General features: G+C 39.5%; 1 protein-coding gene across 2 annotated transcripts; it reads right to left on the bottom strand.

Moving 5' to 3' along the window:
* Positions 1–5480: 5480 nt before the first annotated feature.
* Positions 5481–18550, bottom strand: rspo1 (R-spondin 1). Of its 2 annotated transcripts, XM_030749540.1 has the most exons (6): positions 17989–18550; positions 15796–15990; positions 13277–13420; positions 12413–12637; positions 8330–8504; positions 5481–8271 (listed from the first exon to the last, which is right to left on the bottom strand). In XM_030749540.1, coding segments are annotated over exons 1-6 (837 nt in total). In that variant the 5' UTR covers positions 18086–18550; the 3' UTR covers positions 5481–8270. The 2 variants fall into 2 exon arrangements, with proteins under 2 accessions (XP_030605400.1, XP_030605399.1); XM_030749539.1 differs by having other exon boundaries at positions 5481–8504.
* Positions 18551–18805: the final 255 nt, after the last annotated feature.

Here is an 18805-nt window from a genome sequence, read left to right as displayed (position 1 = left end):
GACTGAACACAACCAGGGAACGTCTCAAGTTTTTTATAAAACAGAGATCTGATTCATGTCTTAGTTCAGGTTAAAATCTTCAATAATAAAGAGGAGTATATTAATGGAATAAAAGAAAACAGCAAATTCTTAGACCAGGGCTATCTTGTAATATTCATGTGATTTAAGAGGATTTATCCAAACCAACTGTAAGTGTCTGAGTAGTGTCTGTGTAAGATTTCAAGAGCCCAGTTTGTCAGTGTGATAAATAATGTGGAAAAAATAGTCCTGACTGAATAGGCTTTAAACATTTCTGAATTCATGATGTTTACCATCTTCATAACCCACTAATGGCTTGGCAAGGCCGTCACAAAACTGGAATAAAAATCCCAAAGGAGTTCTACAGGAATGTGAAATGAAAAGTCACACATCTATGATAAAAGTTGAGCAGGGACACCAGAAATCGGCAGTTATGACTCTTGTACAAAGAAAAAAAAAAAAGGAGCAATTTGAAAATCAAATTAGGAATTATATTCCCTTTAAAATTAAAATAAATAAATAATAGAGCATAATGTATGGGCCTCATGATTAATGGTATTCTTTAATATGGTACACCTTCAGTATATGAGCTGTAAGAATAAAAACTGGTATGGTTCAAAAGATCTTTTCTTTTTACAGATTTTTCTTTTTGTTTTGCTTCTCTAACTTTTGGAAAAATATCAAAATTTATTTTAGAAAGGTTATTTATGACAGAGATCACAGTAAAATGTATTTCTGCTAGTTTATTGCCTATTTTGTATGGGCTCGTGTCTCCCTCTTGTGACCATTTCTGTTATTGCAATCTTGAAGCAATAGGGTTTAAATTGCGACACGATGAGGAATAAAAAATAAAAAAATCTTCATCCTACCAAAAACAGTACTACGTAAAATCCTTGAGCCACTCCTCATTTCTTTATATTTTGCTAGAAAAGTGTGAAATAGGTGCATGGGGTGCGTGGGTTTTCTCTGGGTACTCCGGTTTCCTCCCACAGTCCAAAGACGTGCACTTACTGGGGTTAGGTTAATTGGCCACTCTAAATTGCCCATAGGTGTGAATGTGAGTGTGAAAGGTTGTCTGTCTCTCTGTGTTAGCCCTGCGACAGGCTGGCGACCTGTACAGGGTGTACCCTGCCTCCCGCCCTATGTCAGCTGGGATAGGCTCCTGCTCCCCGCAGCCCTGAACAGGATAAGCGGAAGTGAATGGATGGATAACTATAGGCTTGGGAACAGGTGGAGACATAGCTGGGAATAATTAAACAGGACAAGACCAAGACCAGGAAGTAAACTAAATGAAAGGCAGACAAGACCAAGACCGACAAAGTAAAACAGGAAACAAGTAGGCAAGGGGCGGAGACGCAGACTTGTCACAACACTGGGAATAAAAATAAATACAAAAACACACGAGGCAAGGAGCATGACACAGAGGGACAAAACAGACAAGAACAAAGGAAAACAGGAATCCAATATGAATAACCATAACTAATAACGAAATACCGAACACTAAACCACCTAAAAATCTAAACAAAAAGTAAACTTAGAAACACAACAAAATAGGACCATAAGGGCAAGAACACAAAAAGCTGGGCATACGGCCCAGGATCATGACATAAAGAGCATCCCAAAGCTCTGATTTGGTTGTCAGCTGCCATTTATTCCATTCTCTGTCAAGATGATCCCGCCCTGCTTCAATAATGTTGACATCCGGGCTCCATCCTTTTACTGCATTGGCAGTGTGTTTGGGATCACGGTCATGCTGAAAAATGGAGGAGTCACCAATCAGCTGGTTTTCTGATGGTATTTCATGGTAGATCAAAATCTGACTGTATTTTTCTGCATTCACAATTCCATCAATCCCCAACACCACTGGCTGAAATGCAGTCACAAACCATGACAGAGCCTCCCCTGTGTTTTACAGCAGACACTCACTGTTGTACCTATCTCTTGACAACCTCTGTACATATTGAACCAAAATTTTCAAATTTGGATTTATCGCTCCATAAGACCTTTGTCATTTCTCAGCCCCCCCCCCCCCCCCCCCCCCCTGTTTCACTTCTTTAAGAATGAATGACCTCTTCACAGCCACCTTTCCACTGAGACCATTCCTGATGAGACTTCAGCAAATAATAGATGCACCTGGCCTCTTAGCTGAGGGGCCAGTTGCTTCCCTAGGGTCCTGTGTTACACCTTTGCTGGATTTTTTTTTCCTGTTTCTTAAGGACATGAAGGTCAGATACTGTTCATCTGCTCTAGATACTTTGTAGTCCTGTCACTTCTTCTTCTGTTCTTCGCTTGTACAAACAGCTCTTTGGGAATCACCTTGTTGATACACAAATACTATTTTATTCTTGTCAAACTGTATTATCTTCAATCCATTTCAACTCCAACTCCATTTCATTAAAGAAATGGGAACAAATTATGTGTTTGTGCAACAGGCTGCTGGTAACAAAGTGCCTAAAGGTAGATAGATCCATCCATCCGTTTTCCTAAACGTATCCAATTCATAGGGTGAGGCGGGGTAACATGTAGTACTATTTGTTTCCAAAAGAGGGCAGTACATCCTCATGTACAGTATACTGGCTACCATCCTGCAAGCATCTTCTAACTTTTCCTTTCCTGTGTCAGGAATTTCTGAGTGCTTTCTTCAGCCAGTCTCTTTGAGTTAAATCTCTTGACAGCTGACATGTGAGCTGAATCATTTTCTTTGCTTCTTTCTCTAGTGAGTGTTGAGTGAAGTCTACCAAGAGACAAGAAATCCACTGATTCCCTAAAAGATGCTTAATGTTTGGGTCTGGCACTGAACATTGAACATAAGTTTCCATATTAAAGGAAAGGCCCTTCCTCAGTAAGTCATTTAGATGCCTCAGTTCTGCACGTATGTCTTTAACTGTTATGAGATACAGAGTTGTGATTTGTCTTTCTCACAAAAGCATGCTGGCTTGCTCTAAAACACAAAATAGTTCTGTTATTTTGATTTAAAAGCCTTGCTTTTATGGATATCTGCTGTTGTTTATACACGCCAAACTGTCAGTGCTGATGTACAATTCTCTAGAACGTTTTTGAATTGAAGAGGACGTTTTCTTTTTGTGGATTTCCAGAGACAAACTCTCAGATCTTGAGCCACAGAGAGCTTTCAAAATAGAAATTATCAAAGTTCAGTCAGATTGCTTGTGGGACATCTGAAAAGGCTAATCTTTAAAGACCTGGAGGTTGCTATACTGGGAGCAGAAAGTCCAGACTGCATTCTGTCACCAGTTTGCTCAGTTGGTGACTTTAGCGGTCTCATATAACCAGGGTGATAACACAGAGACTCAGGATGGATTCTGTGAAATAACGCCACTGATTGTGTGCATTAAAGTGGAAATGGAAAATATGACAAAAGAATGTTTATATCTCTGACAGACCTTTAAACGGATTCAACAAAATGTTATTTATATTAGCATCAACATTACTCTCAGATCCCTTTACACTGTCAGCTGAAGACCTTACAGTATTACTGAGAAAAACTCAATTCCCTTTGAGCATGCACTTGGCAACAGTGAGCACATCTAAAAATAACAGTTGAAATATGCTGTAAAGACATGCCTCAGTTAGTTTATATGACAGTGCTTACTGACTATGGCTTATTCAGAGGAAGCTGTGTAGCATCTGAAAAAAATGTACTGGAGCTAAAGTCTGAAAGTGTACTTTTCTGAGGCAAAATCAGCCTTTGGTGTGTTTTGAAATAACACTGAAAGCTTTAACTTGTATAGACAACTTATAAATACCACACATAAGGAAGTTCATCCTTGTGAACGGTTTGAAAAAATAATTTAAAATCAGGGACCGTTTACTGGCCCTTTTTTTTTTTTTTTACTGCTACATCATCCGACACATGGATCAGATCATAGCAACAATTAATGATGATCACAAGAGAAAAAAAAGCAGTGAAAATTTTCAAACTAGTGATAAATCTTGATTCTGGATTATTTTAACCATAAGAAAAGCCATTAGAAAATAATCGCAAATTTGATTTAGTTGTTTTCCACCAGTAATCTTTGCCACCATCAGATTCATTTTCAGTGAGCTGTTATAGTGGTAGCACTATTTTGTTTGCATTTAGGTCAGGATTTGTGCGTTTAAGTTACGCAGACATACAGAGGGTGTTCCCTGTTGATGTGATGCACTCTCTGGGGTCTGGGTTAGAAGCCAAACTAAAGTAATGAAATCATTTAGTGTTAAGAATCTTGGCAAATCAAGGGCACCCATATACTCCAAAGATTTACCATTCATTTCTCTTGGAAAACATGGGAGTGGGGAACAAGAGAACAAAAAAAGAGAGTGGGAGGTGAGAGAGCGCTCCGTCCAGTGGAGCCAGGGTAAGAATTTATGGTCAGGAAGAGCGATGAATGTGTAATTTACGGTGCACACTCTACCATTCCCCCTGCCCTCCCCTTTGGTAATGAGAAACGGCTGTTTTGTTGTGGGGCCAGTGCATGGTATACCCCCTCCCTTCTGGCTATGACACACCATTAGTTTTTATTTCTGTCTCTGCTTTTACGACCCCTGCCCAGGCGCCAGCATTTGGCAAGTGATTGGGACCATCACACCATTCTAAGCCCTTCCACCTCTCAAAATGTCTTCCTGTAGCCTGAGAAAAAACATGCCATACAGAAATCCTTTGAATTGGAGATACATAGCAACATACTAACAGCTTTCCCCCCCTCCCATCTTCAAGGTTTATATTCAGGACAGCAAGTAGGAGATGGGTACTTATGGTACAACACTGTCAAAATAGATCATTTTGACCAAGACTGACTGACTGTCATGCATTTTGTTAGTCTGTAAAATGAATATATAATTACTGCTTTCATGTTTGTTATAATAATAAGAAAAGTCCTAATTTTGGTTTGGCGATCATATCAATTGCTTATGTAACTGTACTCACCAAAAGCAGTCATTGAGATCTCAAATCAAGGCAACACAACTACACCGACAGGGTAGACAAAGAGCCGCAGCAGCGAGACAAAAAGGACAGGATCTTAACATTTCTACAGTTTAACCAAATTATCTGGCATTTTTTGAGGAAAACAAACAAAAAATACACCCACCCATGATGTGGATCATAAGCCCTTATTGCACAGGAACATGTTAATGTGGCCATAACTACATTAAACAGATCAAAGTTAAACCACAAAGTCAGTAAAATTGTAACGCAAGTTTATATTTTGGTGATCCTGTTCCTTCTGAGTAAGCCAGGGATTTGTTTAAAAGCAGTACAAGTTAGACTGAGTGTGTTTCTTTCTGCCACCACTAAAAGACTAAAAGTATAGAAATGAGACCCATTTTTTAAAAGTAATAAATAATCCTTATTGTTTTGACTGTAAACGCTTCAGCAAAATGTGCAGAAAAAAGTGAATAATTAATAATTTATTGACAAAAAGACTCTTTCTAAAATCAGACCCAGTGCAACGTGAACGCATGAATGACGTTCATTAGCTTCATCTGAACTTTATTTAGGCTTTCACAGAATAAGCTATACATGATAGTACTAATACTTTTTAAATTTGTTGATAAACACAGCTTGACATATTCAGTATCACAGCTCATAGTATGAATGAATAATAGAGCATGTAACTTTCTCCAAAACTAAAACCTTGTTTAAAACAGACAGACCCACGGAAAAAAAAAAAAACTCCATCCGCAATGTCACAAAGCCAGTTTTTACAGTATACAATTATAAAATGCTATGATTGTTCTGAAATATGAGCAGTAGGAAACATTATAATTGTGCAAAATCTTCAGACCCTGTTGCAAACATACAGATTATTGAATGGCTGATGATTTGGTGGCTTATATAATAATAAGTGGCTTGTATTTACTGCATATTCAGTATATTGCTGTGCATTTACATTTTATTTCTGCTGTTTTACAGACCTTTTTCCTTCAATCTGTTAGATCAGTATTACCATATACTATATGTGCAAACATCAACACACCTACAAACAACTAAGTTCCATCATCAAACCATTTGAATTCGTGCAGGAATGCATATAAACAAACACCCAGACTTCAGATATGGACCAACACATTCACACACACATACACACACACATGTAACTTTTTACCATGCAAATACTCATTTCTGTGCAGAGATATTTTCAGATCCAAACTTTTTTTTTCCCAAAACAAACATTAAGCTATCAAATGACTAAAGTTTGTGTCTAGACACCAGCGCATATAAGATGTGCGCCTGATACTGTAATCCTCCTCTGCATCTTCTTGATTTTGAACAATGACTCAATTTTTTAAAATTTTGTCTCTGTACGTCATCACAGTGGGTTTTAAATCAAACAATCAAGATGTGATTGAAGTGCAGACTTTCAGCTTTATTTCAGCAGCTTTCACAAAAAAAAAAAAAACTCATTAGCTGTTTTGGATTTACAACTGTTTTTATACAGTCCCCCATTTTCAGAGGCTCAAAAGTAACTAGACAATTGACTGACAAGCAGATTCATGGCCAGGTGAGGCCTGGTCCCTCATTATTCCATGGCAAATTAAGCAGATAAATGATGTGGGGTTGAGTTGAGTTGAGATTGCATTAGGTATCTTTTTACTGGAACTCTCAATATGAGGTCCAAAGAGAAACTGTTGCAAGTAAAGGAGGCATCATCAGGCTGAAAAAACAAAACCTAAACCTATCAGAGCGGTCACATCAACAGTGTGATTTCCACGATTAAGAAGAAAAAACAAAAAAAAAAACTTCACAACATCCAACCAATTCAGGAAGTTGGGGAAGTAGGCTTATTATTGTCAAGGTCTACAATCAAGAGATGCCTTGAGAATAAATACAATGTAAATACAGAGGGTTTACAACAAGGTGCAAACCATTGGTTACAATCAAGAACAGGAAGGTCAGATTAGAATTTGTCAGAAAACATCTAAAAGACGTTGCACAGTTCTGAAAAAGAAAATAAATAAATAAAAAATTTGGACAGATTAAATCAAGACTAAGCTATACCAGAATGATAGGAAGCGTCACGATCTGAATCAGACCACATCGTCTGTCAAACGTGATGGAGGCCGTGTTACGGGATGGGCATTTACTGCCACCAATGAAACCGAGTCAGTAGTATTTACTGATGATCCAGACAGAAGTAGAAGTATGACCTATGAGTGTAAAGGGCTATACTCGCTGTTCAAATTCAATCAAATGCTGGAAAAATGACTGGATGCTGCTTCACGGTGCAAATGAATAATGACCCGAAGCAGACTGAAAAAAGAAACCCAAGAGTTTTTCAAGGCAAAGAATTGGGGTGTCCTTCAGTGTCCAAGTCAATCACCTGATCTCGAACTCAATAAAGCAGGCTTTTTAGTCACTGAAGACAAAACTGAAGGCAGAGACTCACAAACAAGCAGCAACTGAATGTGACTGCAGTAAAGGCCTAGTAGAGCATCTCAAGGGAGGAAACGCAGCATCTGGTGATGTCCATGGGTTCTGGACTTCATCGACTGTAAAGGATTTTCATCCAAAAGAGTCCTTATATTTCAAATGATGTTAGTTTTTCCAATTGCTTTTGACCCTCTTAAAATGGGGGACTACATACAAAAATTACTTTTCTAAACCCTTTGAAATAAAGCCGAATGCTTACGCTTCAATCGTGTTTTGATTGTTTGTAGTAGTGTGCAGAAGCAAAGCTATAAAAAATTGTTTGTTAAACAAATTATGAACGTAACTGTACAGACAAATTCTGTCCTCAACAACCGCAAATGATTTCCAGTGCCTTTCTTTCTGTTTCATCTCACACAACAGGAAACACAGGTACCAAGATGTAATACTCTTCTTTGTCTTTACATCACAGACAGGGACAGTTGAGAAAATCCATCTGCCACCTCTTACAAACATGAAAACAAATGAAGAACAGATTGTAATTAAAATCAGACTGGAACAAAATACATCATCGACCAGAGGAGATTTAAGCATCCCTTCATTCATAATCAGGCTTGAATGCTCAATTTGAAACACATAATCTGGTTTTAGTTTAAGAGTGATATAGGATCAGTTCATGACACGAATCAAGTCCAACCATAGTCTTCAGTTTGGCTTTGCTGTCCAACATTAAAACACAGGTCTCTTCCAGATATGGTCAACTATTCAAAAAGCTTCAGGGAATCTGTTGTGTTGCAGCAATCCTCCAGTTCTCTCTGCATCTACAATGCAGCATAGCAGCATTAATACCCTTCCTTCAACATCAATCACTTTCTGTGGCTGGCGCTGCTGGGTGAGGCATTGTCTCTGGTATTCTCTCAGCCTCATCCAGCAGGCGCTAGCGCTTAGGTGACAGAGCTAGTTGTGATGCTGGGAGCAGTGGTCGTCCTGCTCTGGCCTTTTCTCCGCTTTCCACCTCCTCCTCCTCCTCCTCCTCCTCTACTGTCTTGTCCTCGCCCACGTGCATTCTCCCTTTCTCTCCTGTTTGTATCATCTTGTCTGTCTCCTTTATTCTTCCTCTCTGAAAAAAAAAGAATGCATACAGAAAAAAAAATTGGTTATTATACTATTTCTCACTTGAAGTCTTGTAAGGCATCTGTCTTAATAAAATGTTGCACGTGGAAGTGCTCCTGCTTGGCCAAAAACTTCCTGAGGGCTGAGAGTAGATGCAAAGGGCTCTGTTGTGCATCAGAACATCTGATACAGGCTTGCAGATATAAACCATAGTCAAAAAGTTTCAAACAAAGAATGCTAAAATAATGTTAGGTTTAGCCATGGTGACAGCATATGTATAGCAGCAAACACAACATACACAAAAAAAACCCCACATCTACATATTTGGAAGGTAATTATTTTTACTCCTGTTAGTAAGCCAGTTTGTCCTCAACTGGACTAAAATAACTCAACAGCTGCTGAATCAGTTTCATGTCTTTAGCACAGATATTCAGGGGCAGAAGATGTTGAGTGCAAAAACCTTCAGTGCTCCCCTGACTTCTGTAGCATCAACATGAGTTTTACCTTTGTGGATTTGAGTGAGAGAATACAGACACCTGCATTCTCATGAGAATAGTTTGCAATCACAGTGATGCTCCCTTTACTGTATCTGCAGGGTCACAGTATAAAACAGTCTAATATCAGAAAAAAACGTAGATTTCCTCCTTACCTAAACATGCTAAAAGAAGATGGTAAATATTATTAATATTAAATGTACTTAACACCTGCATATTAGTATTTTCATAGCTCCAAGCACTGCTGTACCTAAGTACACTCTCACAAAGGTGTCATCCACACTCTAAGCTCTCAGTCTGTTTAATTTCTCCTTCAACAGCTACACTCCCTTGTCCCACTTGACATACACTCAAACCTCCCCCGGTCTCTTCCCTGCTGGTACTCTTGCATTAAAATTCACAACAGTCACATATTTTAAGAGTATAATTGCTCTCTAAATGCAAACATCCATCACTGTGTGGTTAATTTCCACACAAAATCTGTTCAGAAAAGTGAAGGATTTAGATCTGCTGGTGATTTTAAATTGCAGCACGAGTACTGACTGTAAGAGCATTAAGGACAGTGAAGTGGCAATTTGCTGTCACATAAATCACATCTGGCATAATGAGTTAAACATTGTCAAGGACCCAATAATGGCCCATAATGACATGAAGAGCTGTCGGAAAGTGTAAATGGACACAAGGCCTGTATCCAGTGTCAGACGGCTATTGTTTAGGCAGCACTCAAAAGTATTTGATTTTGTATATATGAGGGAGCATAGTTACGCCGGAGTATGTTTGTTATAAACTTGTGCGTTGAGACTCTCTGTGCATCCGGAAAGCTGAGAGAACACGCGCCAAGGGCTGGACAGTGTTCACTACACGGCTGACAAACTGAGAGCTTATGGCGCCTGCTGCTATGCAGTAGTAACTGTATGTCTGTGTTTATCTCCCTAACCAGCACTTTTAAACTTGTCATACACACAATTATGTTCAAGGAAAATTAAAAAAAAAAAAAAAAAAAAAAACTCAAGCTATAACGTTTCACAAACTTGAACAAAACCAGAATTCTGCAGTGAAATTCGGTACATGTGCATGACGTAGGTGAACGTGAACAAACCTAAAACAATAACAGTTACTTTAGTCTGAACGGAAAATTAGGAGGCTCAGTCCCACACAGTAGTGCACAAACAGGAATAGCATATCTATTTTGGGAGCCATTAGTGCCAAAAATCATGGAAACATCTCTAAGAACTCATTTGTTTAGTTGACTTAAATTACATAAGATGAGCTTGTCCAGCTTGCTCATCATCTGTCTTTAATAAATAAACCTATTTCTGGACTTTTATAGAAACTATTAAAATAAACAATTAATACTGAGAAGTAACAGTTTTGGTTTAAATCAGTGAGTCACAGTGAATCAGGATGGAGTGAAGTAAGGGTCCTCAATCACACTCTGCAGCCTCTGAGATGATGTGCTTACTGTGTAGGGGCTTAATTGCTTCTATAACAAATCACTAATGGAGCCAAGAAAGGGGGACTCCATCAGTTTATGACAGCTCTGATTGCAGCTCCTCTTCATCCAAGCTAAACAATTTTTGCCTGACAAATGCAATAACATATCCAGAAAATTTTGTTTTTGCGTGAGACCTTTTTTTTTTTTTTTTTTTTTTTTTAATCAGGGCGCTTCAGGAAAAGGGTGGAAAAAAAAAAATCGCAGCCAAATCAACACAAAGCGTGAGATCTGTAGACCACTAAATCACTAATGTTATACAAGGTCTGCCCCCTGTGTTTTATATAGCCAGTTGCCAACCAGCTCCCACAGATGAATCCACAGCTGCACTCATTTTGCACCGAGTTTACCCACATGAACAAGTTCACTGGAGCCATGCTACCATCACGCATGAATTACCTCACAGAGGGAAACACATCTCTGTACATTTTAACAACAATAAGTATACCTGAAATAATAAATAATCTTGTTTTTATACATATTTAACTATTTAGCAGTAGACTAGAGGAAACGCAGACCTAAAAAAGCTCCTCAATGTCAACAGTCAACATTTCAGAATCCACAAAGCTTCTAGGACTCATGGCATCAGATGAAGCTTAACATGTCATCTTTGCTTTTGCTTAAAATTCTGCTGCCTACATAGCAGAATTTTTTTGCTGCTTTGTTGTTGTTGTTTTTTAGGAAGGTTGATAAGAAAGAACGCTGCCCTGTAACAACCTGTCCAGTGAATCGCTCACTCCTCGCTGAGCAGTTATAAGCCATGCCAGCTTCTTTCCCCTTTTCGACATCCCCACAGATTTATGGGAAACTGTCAGATCACGTTCTGTTTCTTAGACTCAGACCCCTGAGGGAAGAGGAGAACCAGAGAAGCCTCCACCATGTTTACTCACACATATCAGGCCATGTCATCTGTTGCGTGTTGCAACATCTGTACTGTGGCCAGTTAATATTGTTATGCAATGCTGCTGCTGTGCCCGAAATCCCCAAAGCGTGCCACCGAAAAATAAAGACCTTAAATACTGCTCGTTAACAGTTCTCTAAGTTCTTGTAAATAAGTTTACGGTTGAAAATTGGCATATTATGCAGATTAATTATGGGTGCATTTCTAGACAAAGAAACTTTCTAATGACACTTCATTAGCAATAATTCTTTTGCGGCTCAAGAGACCAAAGCCAATCATATGAATTAACAAGGTTAAACTCACATTCCTGTCTTTTGTAAGGTTTATCATCCCTAAAACCACTGCTGACACATTTTTTATTTCTTTAACTAACAACTAAGAACCAAATATTTCAGTGTGAATAATTTCTGGTTTTGTTGCATTTTTTTTAATTCAGTATTCATTTGACTCAACCGGATATACCTGTCATTTAACCGCCGTAGCTGCAAATGAGGGCAAGAGCACATAAAAAGATGTTATGAAAACCGATAATGGCCACTAACTGGTGAAAATGACTGTTAACCCACTGCAGAGCAAGCTGCAATGTGGATGAAAAGAGCCCGAGCAAACATGTCATGGCCATGTAAACCTCGCGCTTCAGCAGTCCTCAGAACAAATAGCTCTTTCTAGCTCTGATCTCCATCCAGCTTTGCAGTGTGTAATGTCCGCCCTTCATCTGCTTGGCTCACACATGAAGTTTATTGTTTACATACAGAAAACTCAAGAAATTCTGTGTCCGTACTGTGCCAAACCAAACCCAATCAACACGCTGCGGGTCACAGGCACACTGGCGAGAATGCAGGCTTTTGAATGTTGAGTAATGGTTGCATTAATCATCATATTGACTAAGACGGCATTGCATAAAATACATGCATGATATTGCTTCTTAACACTTGAGTATCTGAGTGCATATACTTTTTAATATTTGGCATCTCTTAAACATTTCCTCTTCAGACCATGTGTTCTGTGCGTGTGTATTTGTTTTTTACCCCTCGCACAAGGAGTTTTGGTCACGACACACTTCCTCCTCTCTGTCTCTGGAGCACAGGTCTGCGAGGGTACAAAAGGAGGAGAGGTGTCCGGACTGTGAACCTGCGGAAGGGGTACACGAACCCGGGACTGGGTGCCTTTCTTAAATCCACATGTTTTGTTTTTCTTCATACAGGAACCCCATTGGCTCCACTCACCCAGTTCACACTCTGAAGCACGTTGACCTGGGACCAAGAAATAAATAAATAAATACATAAAAATGTGGAAACGACTAAGGTATTGAGTGAATGGTCCGCAGCTCACATTTGCTTCACAGCCTCTTCATCTGCTTTTTACAACTCAGCAGTTTTTAACTGAGGATAATGAGTTTAAGTAAATCTGAAAGCAATTTATGCCTGTTTGATCTCCGATGAGAGAAGGACAGATTGAGGAAGTTGAAGGAACCTGAAAATGTAGCAAACTGTACTGCATATAGTGCATGTCACAAAGTCTTGGTTTTAGGGTCCTTTTTAGTATATTCACTGTGGATGAGCAGGTCTAATTTAAAAAGAACAGTATGTGATGCCAAAAAGGCTGCTCAGGACTCCAGGTCTCTGAAACACTCTGCCAGGATGCCTGGAGAGCTTTTTTTTTTTTTTTTTTAACTTTTTTTCTAACTCATGACAGAATCATTTTCACAAGAAATAAAAGAACAAAAAGGGACAGCCCAAGAGTTTGTTTTCACTTTGCGTTTCCAGACCTGAACATAGATGACTTATGAAATGAAGCAATAAGTATAGTTTATGGATTCCAGCAAGTTGCTGTCAGTGATATTTCAGTTCTGGTGTTGGTAAGCAGTAAACAGAAGGAAAAAGGTCACTCACCGACACACTCCATGGTCTCATTAACGGTGCGTTGACCTGGAGGGCAGCTGACATAACATCTCCCACTGTGTGAATACAAGCCCTCCTTACATTTTGTGCAAAAATTGCGATTGAAACACGCTTCACAATTGTCTATTTTACATTCTGCAAAACACAGGGAGACAGAAAATCAGTAAGTAATCAGTCAGTTTAAAGTCGCATTGATTCTGGTGATGGTAAGTGTTATTGTTATGCCTTCAGATTTTTGGTTCTGCTCTGAAACGTTTCTGAGGTTAACGTCGAAATAAGTCTTCTTTTTATGGAATATTAATTGTTCTCATTCAGAGTTGTGGAGAGAGAGAGGACAAGGGGAACCTCAATTTTAGTTCCCCTTTATTTATTATTGATTAAACAATATGGGGTCTATTAAGGGGGAGTAACCCCTCTCTTAAAAACACGTGCACCACAGCCCTTGTTTTTTTGGAAACAGGGTGTGAATGAGTACAGCCAGAAGTCTATCCCTTCACTAACTTTCTCAAAAGTGGGTTTTTCCACACCTTAGACTCATTAAATCTCTGACTTAAACAACCAACTTCTTGAAATCTGGATAATTAGAACCATAAAAGGATAGAAACCAGACATCATAAAGGACTCCTAAAAGCTCAAGCTTCACCATGAAAGGCATTTCCTTATTTATTACATCTGACAAAAACAGTGAAGGCAGGTGGAAATATCTCTGTATAGAAAATATATTTATAGCTATAGGTGCTGTAATGATGAACGCTAATGTTAGGAATGTCTACTCTGCAACTGGTCTGATGCCAAGATCAGAAACGATAAAACTTTGAACCCCTCAGTGGGATCCTAAATATTCTTCCTACTCCTGATTATTATTTTCAAACCCTTGACAGCTAAATTTGACAGTGCTGACATTTGTAGCCCTATAATGTAAGACATGTGTTCGTAATAAGACATTGTGGAATGAAATGTATAAAGTCAGATGATTGGCTAATAACCCAGGTTAGTCACTGAGGGCCTCTGAAAAGAATTCAGCCCCTTCTGCAACAAACTATTACCGTGACTGAATGCTGCACGGTAGACAACAGATCTAAATGGGGTTGAATTTCTTTCAAAGTGCTAAAACTACAAACAACTGTGTCATGTGTGCTGATAAAACAAACTTTACATGGAAAATAAATGCAGCCCAATGCGTCCTATTGTGCTGATTTAGAATAAAACACAAACCCTTTTGACACATGTTCTTAATATAATACCTATTAAAATTACAACTTTTTAAATCTCCATATCTGAAATATCCAATTTTGAAAAAGTTGCATCTTTATAGCCAGAATTTTGAGTTTTGTCTACCGTTGGTTTATGAAACTATTATTTAGCACCTGCTGACGGATAATATGTGTTGTAAAAATGGCTGCGATAGAGAAGAGGAAAACCAAAGCGATGACTGTCACTAAAAGCAACGAACTTCACCAAACGTGGTAGCGATGAACGACAAAGCAGCCCTCTTTATATTTGCCTTAAAACAAGCTGTCAAATGTTTCTGGGCAAAGATTAATCACTAGTCATTTAGTGCACGCTAATATCCAAAGATACCCTTCACTTAGGAACTAAGTTAATAGACATGTATACAGACTGTACTGTGCGTGATACATCCATAAGGTTTCATCAAACCGAGACTATCACGGATTGTGGCCTGGCATGAACCCTGCACATGAAGGCTAAATAAAAAACACAGACATCCTCTTAAAAAACAGACAAACAACAACGCATTAGAAATGTTTTGGTTGGGATTTTTTTTCCAGTCCTGTTTTCTGCCCACACATAAGGGGAAACAGACAACAGACGGAGTCACTGGAACTCCCTCATAAAAGTAAGCAATGCAAGTTTGCTAAGTACTGTGAATGTGATTGTGTTTTTACCCACATTCCAAATGAGCCAAACCTGCCTATAGACACACTAAAGACAATTTCAATTAAAACTGACGTTCATTTTGATTAGCAAATAATTTGCTGTTGTTGGTATGTTTGTCCCTCTTTCCACAAGCAACAAATGATTAAGTCATCTAGGGGCTACTTTTTATATTATCACTCTTGCCTCTTGTTAGTGAGCATTCTGTAATAAAGGAGTGCATGGTATTCATTCACAAACATGATCACATAGATGAGACAACATAAAAATGACAAACTGCAGGGCAAATAGAGCATCGACTTTTGCATTAACAGTTTGTCTTTCTTAGATTCACAAAAGGATTAAGAAAAAAGTAAAACATTTGAAAGATACACAAAACAAAACTTAAACAGGTGAAGATGAACCAAGGATAAACAGATCGCTTCCGCAGGCTTGTTTTGAAACCAGATGTGTGGAGTTTCTCGGAGTAAGAAGTTAGCTGGATCCTTTTACATATTTGGAAGGTTCCACATGTGTATCTACAAATTTAAAGTGCCTGCTAGCATCCTGTTGGTGTATCACTAACACTTGCATCATTCCATGGTCAAGAGTGCAGAACACAAATTCAAACTCACGGGTGCATCGGTTATTGCCTTCAGGGTTCCTCATGCCAAAGTATCCCATGGGGCAGGAGGCAAGGCACACGCCTATCTGACGGATGTCATTGCGCTCCAAGAAGATGAAGAGCTTAGGCTTGCATTTAATGCAGCCATTATACTCAGAACATCGGTCACAGCCTTTGGGGCAAGATGGGGGCCCCTCAGTGCTAACTGTGGAAACACAAGGTAAACAATAAGAAAGGAAAAGCCACACTGGGGTGGGTAACAGCATGGTGTACCAAAAAAAAATAAATTGTTTCCAGGCACATATGAATTTTAATGAGGAAATAAAAAGGGCCAATAGTCAACAACCTGCCTATTAGAAAAACATCAGGGACTGCAATATTTTTCTGGCATCTCTGTGAGTCATAAACATGCAAGCATTTAATGTTCCAACAAACAAGGGTTAAAGCTTAATCTAAGGGGGTTTGGCCAGACATGAACAGTTACTCACTGTTTACTTCAAACTGCTTGCTGGAGATCCTTAACAGATTTTAACTTGGAGAAACCCAGGTAACTGGGACTGAAAGTCGACCAAGAGCCTCTCAAATTCAGGAAACTCTCACTGTGGTCAGTCAGAAATGGTCTAAGAAAACCGCAATAGTGTCCGGCATGGATGAAATATAATTATGGAATATGATGAACCAGTGAGCGATTTAGTGGTACCAACCAGGTTTGAAAATGCACTGCAGATGCATTTACATTTCCCTTAATCTAATCCCAGATTTGGACATGAATCCAACTCCCTCATTCACCAAAAAGGCAAGCATACGATACAGACAACCAGCCATCTAAATCATTTTGGGGTAAACTGTTTAAACGTGAACATCATTTTTGAGGAACCATTCCGGAACCAAAAAAATAATAGATGCCTGAGTTGAGTTACAGTTGTTTACTTTCAGCTAAAAATACATGCACTCTTATACAGCCTGACATCCTGCCTCCCTGAGATGTGTGATAAAAGCATTAAAAGTGTTTTTCTGTGAACAGATTACTCCATCAATAACCAGCTGCAGCACTGCCAAGTCTTACTGTTATTACTAGTAACTCTAAAAGTATGACCACTGGGAGTAATCTTTAACCATGCTAAATGGTATAAATCCAAGAATATAATTCTGTAGACTGTTTTTTAACAGTAGAGAAAGTTCGTGCTCTCAGTATTGATCCGTCCCCTCTGATCAGTCAAGTTTGCTCTTTGCATGGTACTAAATTCTTTGAAAAAAGAAACACAGAGAGCCCAAAGGGAGCAAAACAAGTTCGTCTGCCCTTAGTTAATTGCCTGCCGGGGGGGCTGAATCATATTAAATCAAATAAGTAAGCGCAGTAAAAAAGAAGTGTAAATTGCAAACATTTATTCAGTATCTGGAGGGAAAAGAGGGTCACAGTCTGCATGGCACGTGTGTGTATGGTGAGTGACCCCAATCCTTCTGTCTAAATTAGATGAAGTGCAACAACGTCATTGTCTATATATACATCAGTGTACTTAACACAAACTGACACAAACAATAGCTGTTCTTTCCCAGTATGTGTGATTTTAATAACGGCACATCTGTTATTGTGGATAATCTTGGTATTATATGAATTCTGGTTCAGGGAGGTTGGGGTTAGCTTGGCATTGGCTGAAAGTTCCTTGTGTGTAAGGGAAGAATTATTTCAAAGCTGACAGTAATACCAGATCTGAGGCTCTGAGGCCAGAGATATACTGCGAGTCGACCTGAACACCGTCTCTGTGGTTGCGTGAGGTTAGAAAAATGCTTACAACAATACCAGCAGCATGGTCCAATTGAGAGCTAGAACTGTCAGGTACTCATTCCATTATGTGCCCGAAGAGCCAGACACGAAAAGAGCGATGGCTTTGAAAGGGAATCCATCAAAAACCCCTTTATAAACAACCTTAATACCCAGAAAAGCTTTACATAAACTGAGAGAGGCATAATCTCAAAAAGAGGAAGAAACACGAGCCATTCTGGGGAAATACTGAACCTAACATAACCTGCCTCGGAAAAACAAATAAGAACGATGAGAAAATAAACAAACCGTTATCTTTACTTTGCTTGTTAAATGTTTATAAGGCGTCCACCGCAGTGACTCAGACCACAGAAACGAAAAGCAGCAGTGCTGCCGTGAAAGAAAAGCAAATCAAAACAAACTGACAAAATGAGAACTCACCACGTCTATGTCTTCTTGCCTTGGAGAGCTTCAGAACATCACTGTGACCCATGGAGCTGAGAAAGACCATTGCCAGCGCCACCAGTCCTAGCTGCATAGTCTCTGTTGCCTTCCAGGCTATGCAGGATCCCCCCCTTGCAACGAGATGGATCAGGTGGGGGGGCCACCTTCCTATGGGGGGACAGGTGGATGCCTCTCTTGCTGGGATAGATGATCCCTCCTTTCTCTTGTAGTACTGCTCCCCTTCTCTGTGTGTCTGTCCCTCCTCCCCAGTCTCTATGTATCTCTCACTCTAGTGGCTGACGCATCTGGAAGTCTGTGTAGTGGTGTGTGATGCTGCAGTTGCTCGTCCAAATGAGCCCGAGGCACAACAAGCCATCACGCTGGTGTTGGTTGCACTGGCAATGCAGCAAAAAGGGCACAGCTGTAGGATGGGGAGGGAGGCGGGGTCACGGGGTTGTACAGAGGCTGAAGAAGGGGAAGACTGTTGAAGTTCAACAGGATCAACCCATGAAGCTTTGGGGGAGCTGGCAGTGTAACAGCAGACCTGCTGTTTGAGGCGGGTTTGCTGTCAGTGACTGCCTGAACTCACGAGCATGTGCTTGCAGAGTGATAAGAGAAGATCAGAGGTTTTTGACTATGTGTGAATACACATTTACTGGTACCAGAACCTCCTGAAAAAAAGGGTCAGAGAAGACAGAAACATGTTGAGGAACTGGACTGTTACCAGAGAGATACAGATATAAAGAAACTGCTGAGGAAACGGTCAACCAGTATTTTAACTCAAAACCTCTTTCATGTCTTCATGATGAACATG

The sequence above is a fragment of the Archocentrus centrarchus genome, chromosome 16, assembly GCF_007364275.1.
Source record: "Archocentrus centrarchus isolate MPI-CPG fArcCen1 chromosome 16, fArcCen1, whole genome shotgun sequence".
Taxonomy (NCBI): Eukaryota; Metazoa; Chordata; class Actinopteri; order Cichliformes; family Cichlidae; genus Archocentrus; species Archocentrus centrarchus.
Note: the sequence above shows the minus strand (reverse complement) of the source record. Positions and strands in the feature narration are given on the sequence as shown.

Bases quoted from the DNA above. Each gene is read 5' to 3' on its own strand.
- rspo1 (XM_030749539.1), bottom strand. From the start codon at position 18,085: ATGCAGCTAGGACTGGTGGCGCTGGCAATGGTCTTTCTCAGCTCCATG. The intron at 15,991-17,988 runs GTGAGTTCTCAT...GTGTTTCCACAG, and splicing joins GGCAAGAAGACATAGACGTG to TTAGCACTGAGGGGCCCCCA. The intron at 8,505-12,412 runs GTAAAAAACAAA...TTTTTTTTTCAG, and splicing joins CAAAACTCCTTGTGCGAGGG to AGAGGAAGAATAAAGGAGAC.